A 16,815-nucleotide genomic window follows, 5' to 3' on the forward strand; every position below is an offset into this window, starting at 1 on the left:
GACCTTGTCACTATTGTGGCGCGCTCGTTTGCATACCGCATATAAGGTGCGAATAAAATCTCCATTTCAACATGAAAGCCTTGACGGTTCAGCGCTGAAGGTGTTTGACTGTGGATCGGCTGGTCACGGGTTCGACTCCCGGTGAATCTGCCAAAAAGATTTTTTCTTTTTTCTTCTTCCTTGTCTTGTTATCTATTAAATCATCCATGTGTAGATGTAAACATTTTCATTATCATCATTATCATACCCCGCACCCAAACTTTGCAGACTCCAGCACATACTGATTCCGGGCGTTCGAGTACATAGTGAGCTCATACAACTGTTTGACAGTCCTGGCTGCTCCACCGTGCTGACAACATGATGATCGAGAGAGATGAGACAGTCACAGCCACTGAGGCCACATCAGTCTTGGCTGCTCTGCCAAATTGTCAACATGGTGAGAGAGATGAGAGTGTCACAGTCAGGCCGAATCAGCCCTGGCTTCTCCACAGTGTTGACAACATGAAGTAATGATTCCCATGGGCTAAGCAATAAAGCATTTCGTGATATGTTTCCCGGTGACTTGACGAAGGTTATATAGTAATAAACACAGCTTATTATTATATTATACCCCACAAGCAAAGATTAAGTCAATATGCTTAAACATGAGCATCTGTAAAAGAAACGGAAATTGATACAGATTTCAAATTCACAAGCCCAAGGAACGAAAAAAAGTCCTGGTCCAAAGCATAAACAACAACACGTGGGTATGATGACACGATAATGAACGGAATTCCATTCCGTGACGTCATTTGCACCAACGAACGGCCATGTTTGATTTCCCCCAGAAAATTGGTGGACATCGGAACTTCAGGGAAATTGCGGATGCACCGGCTGCTGGTGATATTCTGTGAGAACTCCTGTGTGAATTTAGCTCGATAATGCAAGGAAATAACTCGTTTATTAGATCCTGATATAGCTTTGGATATACATAGAATACATCTCGATATAATAAGCGGGACACTATTTTATAATTAATAAAAATGGGTGAGTATGCGGTGTTTTACTGGAGTCTGTTTTTCGATGCCATCCATTCCATATCTCTCAGAAGAGAGGAGGGGCAGGCAAGAAAAATTATGGGTTCTTCCCGAATAAATTGTTTAGACCGTCTTAATGCGGCGATTCTCATCTCGTTAGAGATTTTGTATGTGCTGTTATTGTCACTGAGTCAAGTGGCGCTCAGCATGTCAGCAGTGCGTCGTTTTTCGCATCTTTTTGGAATTGAATGCCGGTTTTTATTGATGGCTTATCTCGTAAAAGTGAGTGTCTGCTCTGTGTATTAGCAATTCAATATGGCCGCCACCCTCCATCTCTCATTCATGCAGTGTTACTATCTCGGTGCCTGAGCGTCTGTGGCTGGTGTTCCAAACTCATTCAGTCGGTGTGAAGGTTTAGCTGTGGTAATCTGCTTCCATAGTCACCCTGGACCTGTCGTAACTCGTCGAGGTCCTGGAATGTGGGAACAGGAAGTGTCTGAGGAGGGACGTTTTTACTTGACCTTCAGTCACTTTCAGATTTTGTTTGATAATGATAAAATGGAAGGCTGGCTGTTATCCTTTCAACGTCTCGGGATGTGCTACATTTGATGCTTGCATCCTGTCAATCCTGTTATCTCGTTGACACGTTTGTGCTGCTAAAGGAAAAGGAAGAAAAAACCAATCCTTCGACAATGACAATTGACATCGCCACGAGATGAGCTGGCCCACCTGAAGTGAAGGTGGTGATGTCCAGTGATGAGTGATATAAGTAAATATTGTCACAAATGACCAATGGACCAACATTTCTCTTGTTAAAGCTTTGGCCGTTCAGTTTAGCTTGTATATTTCATCTCCAAGACTAAAGAAAAGTTACTCCACATCAATTATTGGTCTGGGTAATTATGTTTGCTTGGCCACTGCTATCAGACGTCATGAGTGAGTTGGACTGTCCAGTTGAGTAACTCCATGGCTGAATGCAGTCAATGGAAATAGATTGGTGAGTACTACTCTCTGATCAGGTTCACCCATGGCTCTCTATTAGTCTATGGATTAGTCTTAAGCTTAAGCTCTGAGACAATAGCTGTCACTGGGTCAGTAGTTGTATCGGAAGGGTGTGATTGGATGACAATGGCCTATGATTTCAGCAGAACAGGCAGTCCATTGAAGATTGATTGCTTGAGTGTGTTTATGTGTTTGGTGGCTTTGTTGTATTGTAGTTGACATCAGCCCAGATGGATGTAGTCTCCAGAATCCAAACAAACCCAAATCTAAAGGCACAGGGAACACAAAAACGTGGTACATATGTGACCACACAGTCACTGCTGAAATAGATAGAACTGGGCGATACTGCACTGTCATGTCTGTTCTAAGTGAAGTTTCCTTGTAAACCTGTGCCAGCGTGGCATATCATGAATTGACTTACTTTGGTCTCAACATGCTCAGAAATAGACTCGACATGATCTGTTGTCAGATTGGTTGGTGTCAAGACACTCTTGTGTTGGTTGACAGACATGAAAGGTGACATTCTTTAACCTTGGGTATGTTGGGTGGACATTCTTCATAAAGCTAATTAAGAGCACATCTTATTGAAAAGGTTTTAGAAAACCACAGCGGATATTCTCATGCTCAATGACCTCGGCCAAGCTTTTTGCTATTTCTGTGTTTTTGGTGGTTCTGAATCTGATGTCTCATAACTATAGTTCTGAATTTAGTGAGCTGCTAAGTGTGAAGTTAGTATGGACTTAACAGACATTTGGTGTTAGGACAGTATTATCACTGCCTTGGTTGAAAGGCTTAGAAATACAGGGTGTAGTCAAAAAGATGTCCATGCCATTGATTGAATTGCTTGTCACACATTGAAGTCTCCAGGCTGCTTATGTCCCTTTAGGTAAAGGCCAGACGACAGCGCTCATTTGGTGGCAAGAGCATTGTATGTTCATTCCATCAGAAAATATCTTTATAAAAAGCTTGTCCACTTTGTATTCATGGCAGCTGTTGAGGCCCAGTTATTATTGGCATGCACAATGAACATGGAAGTCAACAGCTCATATGATATTGGAATGGTGTACATGGTCTGATGCACATCTGAGAATGTAATACATGGAATGGTGTACATGGTCTGATGCACGAGAATGTAATACAAAAGTTGTTATTGAGCCTGAGGACCAGTTGTACCTGCTGCCTGCTGGCAAATGTGACCTGTCACAGTAAATGTTGGCATGTTGTTCTCAGCATGGCAGGTTGAGACCTAGTGGTTGTTCACTTCACTGTTGTCTGCCTGTTGTGGAATCTGAATACATCAAGTGTCATTGAGGCTTATCTGCTTGGTACCAACATGACCTGCTTAGTGCTTTACTTAGTGGAATTCTGATTATCTGAACAAGTCCAACAAACAAAAAATATATCCTTTGTGGCCCGGTGAAATCAAAGCGCAAAAGGAAGTGCTCAGGTGAGCAATTCAAGCCTTTTGCCCCTCAATTTCACAATCCCACAGAGGAATCCAGCGAGTCTGTTGTCAATTTCCAGTGGCACAGAACCAGTATTTTATTCATCACCACACTGATTGTAAGCCTACACAATAGACAGGTGAAGATTATTAGTTAGGTGCTGTCCAATGCACAATGAAATGTGGCCATGAACCTCACTCATGTTGGACTTATAGATATGGGTCTGCAGCAGAACATGTTCGCCTACACCACCCACCACATATACATGTATTGTAAGGACAGTGGTGGGACATGCATTGTTATGTAATGAAATTATTGAGCAAACTCCAGTGCTTCCCAGACGGTCACAAATCAATTATAACTCGTTTTTGATGGCAATATATCATTCTGGCGACACCACTGATAATGACACTGCCAACATTAAAACACTACAGCTCAATCAGTTTATTACTCCTCCAATTAGGACGATAGTGATTTATAAAATGATGATCAGTAGATTAGGTCTAATAGGGGTCATGGTGGCAATATGGGTTTTGGATGGTTATGAAGTTATGACTAGAGCTGTGAACTGTCATGATGGCTGGTGATGTTTGTTCAAATAAAGCTCAGAATAAGGTGACTGATGGTGCATCCCTAAGTACCAGTCTGCAAGTGAATGATCTCTTGCATCATAGGTCATGGCGCATCATGACTGGGAGCACCTACTGTCGAGATCATGGTGGATATGTGAGCCGCTTCCCTGACCATCATCTTGCTGGCTAGACATGGAATATTGATCTCCACTCCTCAGCGCAGATAATCTTCAAATTCTGACATGCCTGATGATTGCTGGACAGGTTATCACTCTGGGTCTGACTAATTCTTCACAGACCACAAGTCTATGGTTCCCATATTGCATCTATCAGTCCCTGAACTCTGTACAAGGCCCCTACTGTGTTTGGTTGACAATATGATCACGGCAGACCACAGTTGTCACAGCCTTGTTACTGGTCATTTGAATGACTTGGTGACCTTAGAGTGGACTGACCAGTCCTGCAATTGTTCTATGACACTACCCACTTACATATTCTTCACAGATCTTGATCTTATGGAGATCTATTGTTCAGGAGTTTTCAAGGACAAAAAAGAGTATAAATTACAAATTCTTGGACCCATGTGTGATTAAAAGGCGATTGCCATTAGTTGTGGTTCTTGGGTTCTGTCATGACATTTCACCACCATTGGGTGTTGCTCATGCGGCACTGTGAATTGGAATAATAAGTTGCTTGGTGGAGTGCAATGTTGACTGACTGATCTAACCTAACTGAACCACTCACTGCAGTGCACAACTAGGCCCTAATATCTCTTCAATCCTAACGGGAGGTTATTGACAAAAGGAAACTCGGGTCATTGACATAATTCAATCTATGTAAGGTAAAGAGCCATAACCCACCTTGCGGATTGTATCCATCTCATGACCATCAACCAATCGCACTCCCCAAGTGATAGTTTATTTTGGCAATGAATCCGCAACACCAGCATCTTTCCACAGCAGGCATTGGGATTAGAGTATTTTAATTGAAAGGCCTGCTGTTGGAGAATGGCTAGACATACTCCACCAGTTTCTCTGCTTGCTAAGGTATTCTATCTACACCTGTCAATGATATAAGCTCATCCTCCCACACCAGGGTCTTACTTGGTATCACATCCTCCACCAGTTTCCTCCACTTGTTGCAGACAAGTATGTGATGTACTGTGAGGCTGGAGTTATCTTCACAAAGAGACTACAGTCTCATCTCGTTGGCCTTGAGAGCATTCCAAAAGATGCACAAGTCAAAGGTCTTGTTTTCATGTCCTCATTATCTCTAAATATTTGCTTCATTGAATGCAATTTGAATTGAGAATAAAGAGTAAATGAGATGAAATGCTGCTTATCGTCTTCGCCATCAGGTCAGCTATGTTCTGGCTTGGCAAGGAGGACTTTCCTCCCATTTAGGTAATTTAGGAGCCTCGAGTAGAATCTTCCCACACTCTCGACTAAAGAGTGATGTGATTCTGAGGCTTATTCGGATACTATCATGCCTGGAGATGGACCATGCGCTTGTTTTTGGTTGAGGAAATGTACAGGTAATGTGAGAAACTCCTTGTGACGATACATATTCTCTGATGTGTTGGTGTGTCCTGAGGTCTAATATGAGAGTGGAAGAGCAGTTTTATACCTTTCAGATAATACTATACAACCTACACTTTACAGGAAAAACACACGGCCAGCGATAACATAGAATGTTTTTGGTTCTGTATGTGAAAAGAATTTTGGGGTAGTGCTAGGCCAAGGGTTACCCCCACAGATTTGTTTCACAGTTTGCGATGTGCATTTTATAGACTGGCCCCTAGTCCTCAGCATGTATCTGTCATTGTCTTCTACTAGTGATTGTTCACCAAATATCACATTTCTGTGGTGTTACTGAATTGAGCTTGATATTTGAAGCAAGTGAAATGCAGTGTTATCAGAGCCACACAAGCAGTTGACACAATGTACTAGTGTGTACGGTGACTGCATGAACTATTGACAGGTTCAGCCTTCAGACTGCACATGTGATATTTATAGCTGCAGTATTGATTAGTGAGAGGACATTCTTCTTGCTCCTGGGTCTGTGTTGCATTATGGGGCGTGGCAGATGGTCGCACAGAAACTGGTTTACCGGGAATAGTCAGTTCTAGATCATGTCAACAAGCGATTGATTCTAGTGTTCCTTCCCTTACAACAAGGATCAGAGCAGTGACAATCGGTTGCCCAAACGTTGGGCATTGGGAGGCAAACACGGTACCACATTGGAGACCTTGATCAATGGCATGAATGCTGGTCTGTGTATTGCCTTTACATGGTCATTGTACTTGTAGTGATGACCGACAGTTGACAGCATGGTTGTTGTAGAGAAAAAAAGCAGTACCAGGCCAGCTCTTGCTCAAAGTCAGGCGTGTCTCATCAAGAGTGGCTCATCATCACCTTCACAACTGTAGAGACAACTTGCACCGGATCCCTGTGAGGAGGCATGGTAGTGCAGTGGTTCGTGATGACATGTATGAATATTTACTCAGAGTCACTCCAGCATGGCTATATTACTCTGAAAGTCACTGATGATCAATTGCAGAGCGATGTCATCTCAGCTGATTCATCCTGGGAATGACGTCAGGTTCAAGCTTGATAAATCAAGCAGACACCATCCAACTCCCTGTAGATGGTGTTACGGCTCTGCACTCCGCCACTCAATTGACTTCTTCTTCAAATTGAGAATCCCTAGAAAGAATTTTGTCTGTCTTGGTGTCCGACAGAAATTGATCAGCTTGCTGCGGGGCCCAGAAATGGTCCCATTATCGCATAGGGCGTCTATTTCATGTTGATTTCTTTGCCCTGCTACATGTGCTATTCTCTCCTAAGTAGTCCTATCCTATTTTTGGTATCGGATATAATCCACAAGTAAAACATGTTGTTCACCAAGACATTCTTGCCCAGACAATGTACGAATGGATGATATCAAGAAGCCTCGTTTTGCCTGAAAACTGCTTCAGAATCTTCCACTCAATCATCTCTCATCTCGGATGTTGTGCGGATGACTAGTGTTGGCTGCAAAGGTTGGCAATGAATGTTGTGTGTATCTTTATGTATACATAGGAACAAAACCGAGCTCAGGTGGTTGGGAGAGGCGTCAGATCACTGTAAAAACAGTGCTTTGGCAGAAAAATTGTATTGATTTATTGAGCAGATTCTCTTTGCAGGCTTGAGTTCACTGAAATACTTAACAAGAAACAAACCAGAGTGCTTTCTCAACCCTCTGGTGTCTTGGCAGGCTGATTGCAAGCTTGTTATCCCACTCTGCCTTTTCCTCTTACAGATCCCATGTACCCTTTCATATAGCAGAATGGATCTGAATTGGATGCATAAAGTAGACAGTTTTATAACTGATCTACAGTAAGGAGACCTGTTATAGGGTTCAGACATTGTAAAAGGAAAGTATTAGGGACTCAGACGTACAGCTCCCTAAACTGAAAACACTGCATAGAAGATAAAGCTCGGACAAAAAAGCACTAATTGATTTGTTGTCATTGTTGTGGTGACTGAAGTGATTGTAATGAGCTCTAGGCCTAAACAATGTTGATGTTGGCATAATATTAGACAATGACCCCTATTGTTGTATTGTATTGAATAATGAGCCCTAACAATGGATAATACACTTATTATAGTGTTTGCTTTCCAATTTACTATTAGTAAGTAATAGTTTGTTAAATTGGTGTGAGAAGTTGCTGGAGTCAGGATTGACGAGCAGAGGAAAGTCTTGATTCCTGTAAAAGAACGATGGCCTGAAGGCTTTTTAGTGGATAATGTAACTGTCTTGATGTCCCATTATTAAAAAGTCCTCATACTGATTTCCGATGAGCTATTTCGTCAGAATCCAGCCGCAGTCCTCTGCCCCCCCCATGTTCAGGATTACGAATGGACTGCCGCAGGAGTGTGCCAGAACTTCACTCAACACTGTAACTCAACTGTCATGCTCGTCCTGACATTGATGTTGAAAGGTACACTGTCACTACTACAGTGCTGTAGGATTTGGTGTGTGTGGAGTATTGACCAGACACCAAGGTTTCATAAGGATTGCCCAATGACCACAGCTTCCTCCCATACCCATAACATACCTATGTATGCATAACTATGGGGTGATGCAGGTGAATGTCAGATATTTGGCCTTTCCCTGATCAGTCTCTGTCTTAGCAAATGAGACAAAGACAATACTTGTAGTCATCTTGCAGCATAGTCAGTGTTGGTGTTAGCTAAAAGTTAGGCACCCCATCCTTTGATCAGATGAACATGTACTATTGACTTTGAATGTAACATTTTCTTTTTCTCATTCCAGGCAAAGTGGTTTGCCATGTGTGCAAGAAAAAATGCAAGGGAGAGGTGTTGAAGTTACAGGACAAGTATTTCCACTCAGAATGCTTCAAATGTAAAGGTGGGTATAAGCCGAGGGAATTGGTGGGGTGGTTCCTTGCTGTCGACAACCCTGTGTTGTTAGTGTTGAATCCTTGTCCACTGTTGTTACAACCAGTTATGTTTACTGAGCGTAGGAAGCTAGGTATCGACATTCCCAAGTTAATGAGGAGTGGAATTCAGGCCTCAGCCCAGTTTTGAAAACATATCAAAACTCAGTTGTTGCTTGCTAATTGTTTGTATAGTTTCCATATTGAAATGTCTTTCCACTTGTTGTTGGGAAAAGCTCTTCATATAATCTTTTAGGGAAGCAAGTATGATAGTGAACCTATTTTTCAATAGTTCATGCTTGATTTGCCAATATCACAGCACAGAATCATTCACTCAAGCACATGAAGCATGTGATTAACTACACTGTATCCAGATATTTATGCTAACAACTTGAATAGAGTTGATTGAGTTGCCTGCTGTACTATGAGCTCGGATGCCTCTAAGGTTAGCAAAGGTAACTTTAAAAGAGCAAGTGAATGAGAACTAGGCTAATGTAGTTCTTACTGACAAGGCCTAGCATAGCTTCCTGTTCATGCCACTGCTCATAATGCACACCTGGCAACTGTTCAGTCACCTTACTGCACTTGTCACTTTCCTGGGCCACAGAAATGCTCACCAGATACAGGCATGGGAGAAGAAGTGCTGAATGTATGACAGTGAGAGAAACACTCTGCCAAGCCGTGCAGGAGTTCCTTGGTGAGGTCATCCACCCAGCCAGACCTCTCAGTCTGACACTTGTATATCGAGGAAGTTCAGACTGGTCTGTACACGGACACAGAATGATCGCCTACCCATTGAATGAGGAAATACTTGAGACAAACCGAGGCATTTCTGATCATGTGATCATACCCGCACGTTTGCCTCAGACCATCTAATCGCTGGGCGGCTATGCGATGCTCCAACATACAGAATGATCATTGGTTGGCATTAATCAATGTTCATATGAAATGCTATTTGAAGCAGTCTCCCACATGTAATTATAAGAAGCTTGCCGCTGATGTTTACTATTGATAATCTCCATTAGTGGCAGCCCTCAGCTATGTATAGCTAAGAACATACATCCATTCATTGCAGTAGTGGTTGGGAGCTGAGCTCGAGGCTTGCTTTATTAACCACTTGTCGTGGGTGTTTTTCTTCTACATTAGGGATGTTTAGTTCATCCGACAGAAGCCTCTCCAGACAGTCGCATTCTATATTGTATTCTTTTAGATAACACTATCAATGATGGTTGATAATCCTCAATGCTGTCATGTTAGTGAAGACCATGGTCTGATATTCTATCTAGTTCGGTCCTGTACCATCAGTTTGGCAGACACAACGTACAAGCTGATATCATCGCCACACCTGTCATGGTAAAACCTGTCTGCCATGTCTGCTTTTAATCCGTCTACAAGCATACAATAGTGTGTGTTGACAGTTGTAAATAGCTCTATACAGAACCTGATAACCTAATTGATTACTATAACACTACACTGTGTTCCCTTAATTATTCACATTCAACAAACATCTCATAGAATGGGGTTATGGACAGTGTGACAAGCATGCCCAACTAGCATGCTTTCATCTATTGCTACATGCTTTATACTGCTATGCAGTGTCATTTGTGAGTGTGCTGGAAAATGAGGAGGTGGGGCACAGTCAAATAGAAGTTGAGGCTGGATTGGTTCCAACCCTTGACATAAATGAGATTTGCACTTTCCAGTGTGGAGAAAGATGAATGCAAATCTCCAAAGGAAAGGCATTCAGTTAGCAATGACTTACAACAAGTTTTAGCCTGCTAGTGACACTAGGCTTACTGCAGTTCAATAAGTGAAAAATATGTATTGCAGATAGAAATTGTATTGTATTGTATTGTAATTCTGCTGTAGAATACACGAAGGTGATTGTGTTTGAAGTCAGTGTCCCAGTCAACAGGAGCTGCATCATTAGGTTTCTGTCAGCTGAGCTTGTAAGCTTCTTCTCAAGGCACCTTGTAACTGGAGCTCTTCTTGCTGATCCTAGACTCTGTAGAGCTGAGATATTGATTTTGAGTCCCATTCAAATCTGAAATACACATCAGAGGGCAGGCAATGTGGCAATGTACGATGACCTTATCAAAACCATCTATCCTGTGGAGATAGTTCATCCATCAGTGGTAATCAATCAGCAATTCAAATGCTTCAGTGGAAGCATTCATACTCAACAAACATCTCATAGAAACTAAAAGCTGGGATGTGACATGATTGTTTTTGAAAGCAAGAAGTAGGCATATTCTGTTCCCAATGTCACAAGTGTGGTCATAAGATTAGAGAATGTTGTTTTTCAGGTAATGAGTCATCTTGTTGTCTTTACAGCATGTTCAGCCCTACTCTTGAGTGGAGGCTTTTTGAATGCCAGAAGCTGGTGCTACTTGTTACAAGGTTGTTTTATAATGTTTTTATGAATTCTTCTCATTGCAGCATGTTCGACCCTGCTCTCCTCTGGAGGTTTCTTCCTCAAAGACGGAGATTACTATTGCCCGGATGATTACCAGAAGTTGTTTGGGACGCGCTGCCACACGTGTGGCAAGTTTGTTGAGGGAGAGGTTGTGACGGCCCTCGGGAATACATTTCATCAAGAGTGTTTCCACTGTTACCAATGCAGGTGAGAGAACCAATCCTTGCACATGTTTCCTAGTTTGGTGAAGGTGACTGGGGGCTTCTGGAATGAGACAGGTACCTACACTCCAATAAGAAAAAAGTCCAGTTGACATTGTCACTGAACTCTTAATTACTCATTACAGACTTATGGCCTTGCTGCTGCCTTCTTTAGCTGTCAGTGGTCACTGGTCATATGTTGCCAAGTGAATTACAAAAAGTTACCAGCGGTGCCCGGCAGTGAGTGGTGATACAAAAAATGTTGATTTGATGAATGTTTGGAGTTGGCATGATTACTCATTCGATGATGAAGAGGTGGCACCAGGCCCTTGTTATGCTCAGCTGTGATCAGTATGTTACTCGATGAATTTCAATAAGGTTTTAGTTGTGCGTAAAAAATCCATTTGTTGAACATTGGAAGTGAGGCTGGATTACTCACTTGGTGGTGAAGTGTTCCATCATGTGTAGTGGCACCCTGGAGGCGACATGCCTTCTGATGAGATCGTGGATTACTCACCACGCTTCTTGCTGCTCATAGTGTGTGGCCAATTTGCTTTATAGATCTAGCCTGGTGGATCATGTGCTGTCCACCACTTGCATTATTGTCACAAAGGATGAAATGTTGTTATGAAAAAATATGAGATGAATGTTGAGTGTGCGATGGGCTTGGTCCTTGTTGTCTTCTTCATCCTGATAGGGGCAGTTGTTGGCAGTGCAATAAGCAATAAACCTGTACAGTTCACAATTACAAAGTGCCCTGGCACCAACCAACCACCAGCCAACAGTCTACCTCTCCATAAAACATCTATAAGCTGGGATGTGACATGATTGTTGTTGAAAGGATGTAAACCAGCGCCCGACATAGTGATGATGATGATGATGAACTGGCTGCTTACTACTTTGGCTTCATTTGTCAGTCAGCGCTTCCTCCTTGGTGAAGTTTTTTTGATGTCTGCTTATTTACTTCAGCATAAAGTTAGGTCGGGGCTGTATCATGTATTGAACAGCTTACCTGAGCTATTAGTATTATATAGAGAGTGCAGGTTTTCCTCAACCTGTTGTCGTGTTGATGGTGTGTTGCTATTCAGTTCAAGACATTTGACTCAAGTCAACCTTGTTACCATGGTCATTAGACCATCCATGATGTCATCATTCCCAGTTGACTCGGGTGGTTGTGCAATGCCAATGGTTTCATGTGGGACATCGGTGAGGCATATTGTGTCTGCACAAGGCATTTTATTGGTCAAGAGCAGATTCTTCCTTCAGCATGCAGGCTATATTTTGCTCAGTGAAAACCTTTGATGATGTTGAGTGTGTGATAAAGTAATTGGTGTATTTAGTTGAGAGACAAGCTTACCTATGTTATCCAGATTGCCTACTATTTTAGTGTTTGGCCTGAGGATACGCTACATTCAGACAGGATGAATACCTGTTCATTTGAAGATGAAGCACTTCTCATTAGGCCAAAGAAGTAGTGATATCTTTTTCTGCATTCTATATTGGTCATCTCAAATGTTAAAATCTCATGCAGTCTCAAAGTCGGCAGACCCAGCTCACCAACTCAAGTTCTTCTCAAGATCCCCGCCTCTTGTCTTGATTTTGAAGTGCGGTCCTTCTGGCCACATCTTTAGTCAGACAGCTCAGGAGGGCTAATCTAGTGGTGTGGGCTGGGCTCAAGACGTCAGTGCCAGAGCAACACACCAGTTCCAAACACCAGAGCAATCTTGACTGGCCACATGGCCCAATGGTACAATGGCCCAATGGGATCAGGAGAGGAACACTAGACAACAGCCAGGTTGATAAGAAACGTAGGTTTGGTTCCACAGTCAAACACCAAGAAAGAAGAAGATGATTGCGAGTAAGATGATGTTGGAATGGAGGGATGGTTATAGAGCACTGAGTTTTCAGGTTGAGCTGTTCTTTTCACACCTGTAGATCATTGAAGTCGATGCATTATTGTGATATATATTCTTTATATGATTGCCTTCATTTCCAGTGAGATCAGTTAACTTTTGCCAGGTTTGTGTAGAGTTTAATCTTGATATGAGCTGGAAAGAACCACACCTGCAATGCAACTCAGACACTTCTTCTTTATTCTGGCGAAAGTGCCAGTGCACAATAGAGACTGGCTCAGACCTGCTCGGCCATAGCCCTCGGACATGACCAGCTTACCGGAGCTGCCTGAATAGCACTCTGAACCCCCTCCAAAGCAGCCAGCCAGCCAGGCCATTTATCTCCTATTCGTACCAGCACTGACTGGATTAGCTGAATATATGAATACCTGGCATTCTGACGGCATCAGTCATGTCTAGCTTCAGTTGTAGAGTTAGGCAATAGGCGAGGCAGTCGTATGCTGTAATGCATTAAACTTTATATAGGATTCAATAAAATGGTGTCAATTGCTAGCAAGATAGCCCTCTCTTATCAATCCTATCTTTCAATCTCTCTTTTCTGCGAGCGCAGCACGAGCTTGGGGCGTAGCATCTTTGTGTAAGTATGGTAGATTTCATCAACATGGTAGTGGAAGGTCCTTAGTTCTAGATCTGTACCTGCAGGCTAAGCAACAGGGCTCGAAAAACACGGTTCTACCCTAGAATGTTCTTTGTTCTTATCACAGACAAGAAAGTTCTGAGAGCTATTTACTACAGGTTTCAGCATATTCAATGAATGTAATAAAGAGGAGAAGAATAGCTTACAAAATTCATAAAGTCATGACAAAAGGGCTGGTAAACTGGTACCTACACAGTTTTCAGTGAAAAAAGGGACCTCCCATTTCAATGTATTGAAGTCTCCATTTTGATTACACTGTGGGCAGCCTGTGGGTGGCTCATTTTCAAGGTTCCATAATCTTTTCTAATGTGCAACAATGTTATCTCTACAAAAAGGAGATCTGTTTTAGCCCTGTGGCAATTCATGACCTTCGATTTTGTTCCTTTATTTGTTAACACTTCTGAGTGATTCTCGTGTAGAGCACAATGTTCTGTGTTATGTTACACCTTTCGTTTGACTGTCACTAGTTACAGTTTGCTTTTCTTTTCTTGTTTTTGAGAGGAATACGCGTATAGATACTCCCAGTGAGTTTGAGTTCTAATCAATTCTGACCAGTTCAGGAGGGTCACAACAGTAGCTATACCAGGTTTCGTTGATTCCTGATGTGTGATTGTCTTTCTTTGTTTGATTTGTCACAACTCTACAGTCAATTCATAATACAAAGCAGTTCAAAGTGTAGGTCTGATTATGTCATTCTTGGTTTCTCCTCACATTGTGTGGCAGTCTTTGGGGATTAAAGCTACTTCTGAATGAAATGTTTGGTGCAATAGAGTAGTTTCATGGGAAGTCATTACCTGCCATGCTGGAGGAGAGACAAAAGAAAGCAAGGCCAAAGTGACCATGACAGAAGTCAGGCATGACAAATCATTGTTCTGCCCCCCAATATGGCTGTCCTTGAAAACGCTCTATAGCAATTAGAGCAATAGGCCTACCTGAATACCTTCCCAATGATAAATGAAACTATTAGAATGATGTTTCTGTGTATGGTTCATTCTCTATTGATATGTAATGATACAATAAATAATGTGAACTTTTCAACTGGTGCCAAACTGTGAATGACATTGCCTCATTGTATGTCCTGCAAAATTAGACCTATTCCAGCTGACATTGGCCCTCATTTATAACATTCTGATAAAAATGATTGAATTTTGGGTGTTCTGTTGACTGAGTGACAGGCCAATTGAGATCTTAGAATTGCAGAGAGTTAACAGCACCTGAAGGCGAGGGCAACAGCCACACCAGCCTTTGTGGTAGACAAACAATCTGAAATACCTTGATGTGAAAGGGTTAATGTGGCTTATCTGGTGTATGTATCCTTGTATTGGTCAGGTAGGCCTTGAAGTTGAAGGCCGCTTGAACATGCTACATAGTAATGATGAATGTCAGTAATCAGACCTCTCATCAACAAGAGGAACCAGGATGAACTAATCATGAATCATGAAAAGTAGGCCTTTGGACATGTTATGCAATACCAACATACTTGTATTGATGCTGGGATGATGGGTTCAGGTTCAACCTGTTTCATCTACCAACAGTATGACTTGCTGAGGAGGGGACTGCTCTAGAAGGTGCATTGACCCTGGTGAGACAGCCTTGCTTACCTCCTAATCCTTTAACCTTACCAAGGTGGTAGTGACTTTGAAATTTTTCAAAATGTTGAACATGTTGTGGTGTCAAGCCTTGCTGACCTGCTCATGCTTACATCATCCTCTGACCTCTCCTTGGCTACAAACAATGGCCTTTCTTTATCATATATTTGGGTTCTGGTGTGGTGTGGAGCTATTCGCCCAGAGATTCGAGGTCTGAATGCTAAGCTGAATACTTGTCAGCTCTGGTTTTTTGTATGATTTGTTTGATGTGAATATCAAGTGCCATTCAGCATCGCCATCAAATGGTCCTTCCATTTATCAGGCAAGGCATCTGTGTGAAACACTGCAATGTTTCCCTTGGGTGCTTTCAATTCAAGTATTGGCAGAAGAGGATTAGCTCAAGCGGTTCTGTTGCTGTGTGGGCCGTCTGATGTTGGCCCAGGATAACTACTCTGGGGAGGGTGGAAGTAAGACAGGGAAATTTGATGGGAGTGACTTTCGGCATGAACCAGCTCTAGTTTCTTAGGATGTGACAATGCAACTCTGGCTGAGAGAGGACATGGGCTTGCTGATGAGCTAAGCTGGTCTGATATCTTGTGATAGAACTCTATTCGTGTCTGCAGTTTGCATGGCATGAATATGCTAACACAGAAAGTGTCTTGGAATCTGAGTGATGGTTGATAAGTGAGGAAAACTGCACAACCGATAGACTCATTCAAGATCAGCTCCGCCTACTTGATGGGCTGTAGTATTGGAATTCAAGTGCATGAAGTGTAAATTTCCTCAATAATCTGGATGCGCGCGTGGTATGATACATAAATCTTGAATTAAGTGATGAGTGGTGATTTCCTTTCAACGAGACAAGTCAGTGTCTGCAGATGGTGGGATGTTGTTAGTGCTGCCATTCTGTAGTTGAGTGAGATATCATCAAAGTACAGGTCCATCTCCCGAGTTCTTATGCATGTTCCGCTGTGTATATTTTCAGAAAAGACTTTGAGCCGGGTGATAAAGTGACCTATAATGGCCAACAATACTACTGTAAACCATGCGCAGAGAAGATCCAAGCAATTAAGGCACCTAAACGGCGATCACCAAGTCCTGAGAGTGGAAGACGTGGTGGCAAGGCGACTGAACGTGAGGGGAGGAAACCGCAGAGGACGTCAACACCATTCAAGGGAGAGATGGCTCCAGAGCTCAACCACACTTGTAAGTTCTCATACGCTCCACGTTTTACTTGTTGATTTGTTCATCAAGTGCTGGTATTGTGCTGCACACCACGCACCATCTCTGGCAGTGAAAACCAGCAGCAGCATCACAAGAAGTGTATCATCGTAAGAACAAGTAGCATATACCCGCCAGAGTTTCCATATCAATCAGTTCAACATGTACTGTATTTGCTGTCTGTGTGGGTCAAATTCAAAGTTGAATTGTTCCTTTCACTTATCAAAACACAACCTTGATTTTTGCAAAATATTCCATGTTAACCTTTTGTTTCCTCTTGTCTCTTTCAGCACCAGAAGGTGACTCAGCTTTCCTAGACAACAATGAAGAGGTGCTGACCCCTAGTGAACAGCAGGTATGTTC

General features: G+C 42.4%; 1 protein-coding gene across 26 annotated transcripts in view; it reads left to right on the forward strand.

Moving 5' to 3' along the window:
- The first annotated feature begins 834 nt into the window (after window positions 1-834).
- Window positions 835-16,815, forward strand: part of LOC135489360 (actin-binding LIM protein 1-like) — a 46,851-nt gene continuing 30,870 nt past the window's right edge. For all 26 annotated transcript variants that reach the window (XM_064774676.1, XM_064774682.1, XM_064774680.1 and 23 more), the window contains exons 1-5: window positions 835-1,026; window positions 8,353-8,448; window positions 10,916-11,099; window positions 16,217-16,437; window positions 16,743-16,807. In XM_064774676.1, the coding sequence (XP_064630746.1) occupies window positions 1,023-1,026; window positions 8,353-8,448; window positions 10,916-11,099; window positions 16,217-16,437; window positions 16,743-16,807 (570 nt within the window). In that variant the 5' untranslated portion in view covers window positions 835-1,022. The remainder of the gene's footprint in view (window positions 1,027-8,352; window positions 8,449-10,915; window positions 11,100-16,216; window positions 16,438-16,742; window positions 16,808-16,815) is intronic.

Source organism: Lineus longissimus, chromosome 6 (genome assembly GCF_910592395.1).
Source record: "Lineus longissimus chromosome 6, tnLinLong1.2, whole genome shotgun sequence".
Lineage (NCBI taxonomy): Eukaryota > Metazoa > Nemertea > Pilidiophora > Heteronemertea > Lineidae > Lineus > Lineus longissimus.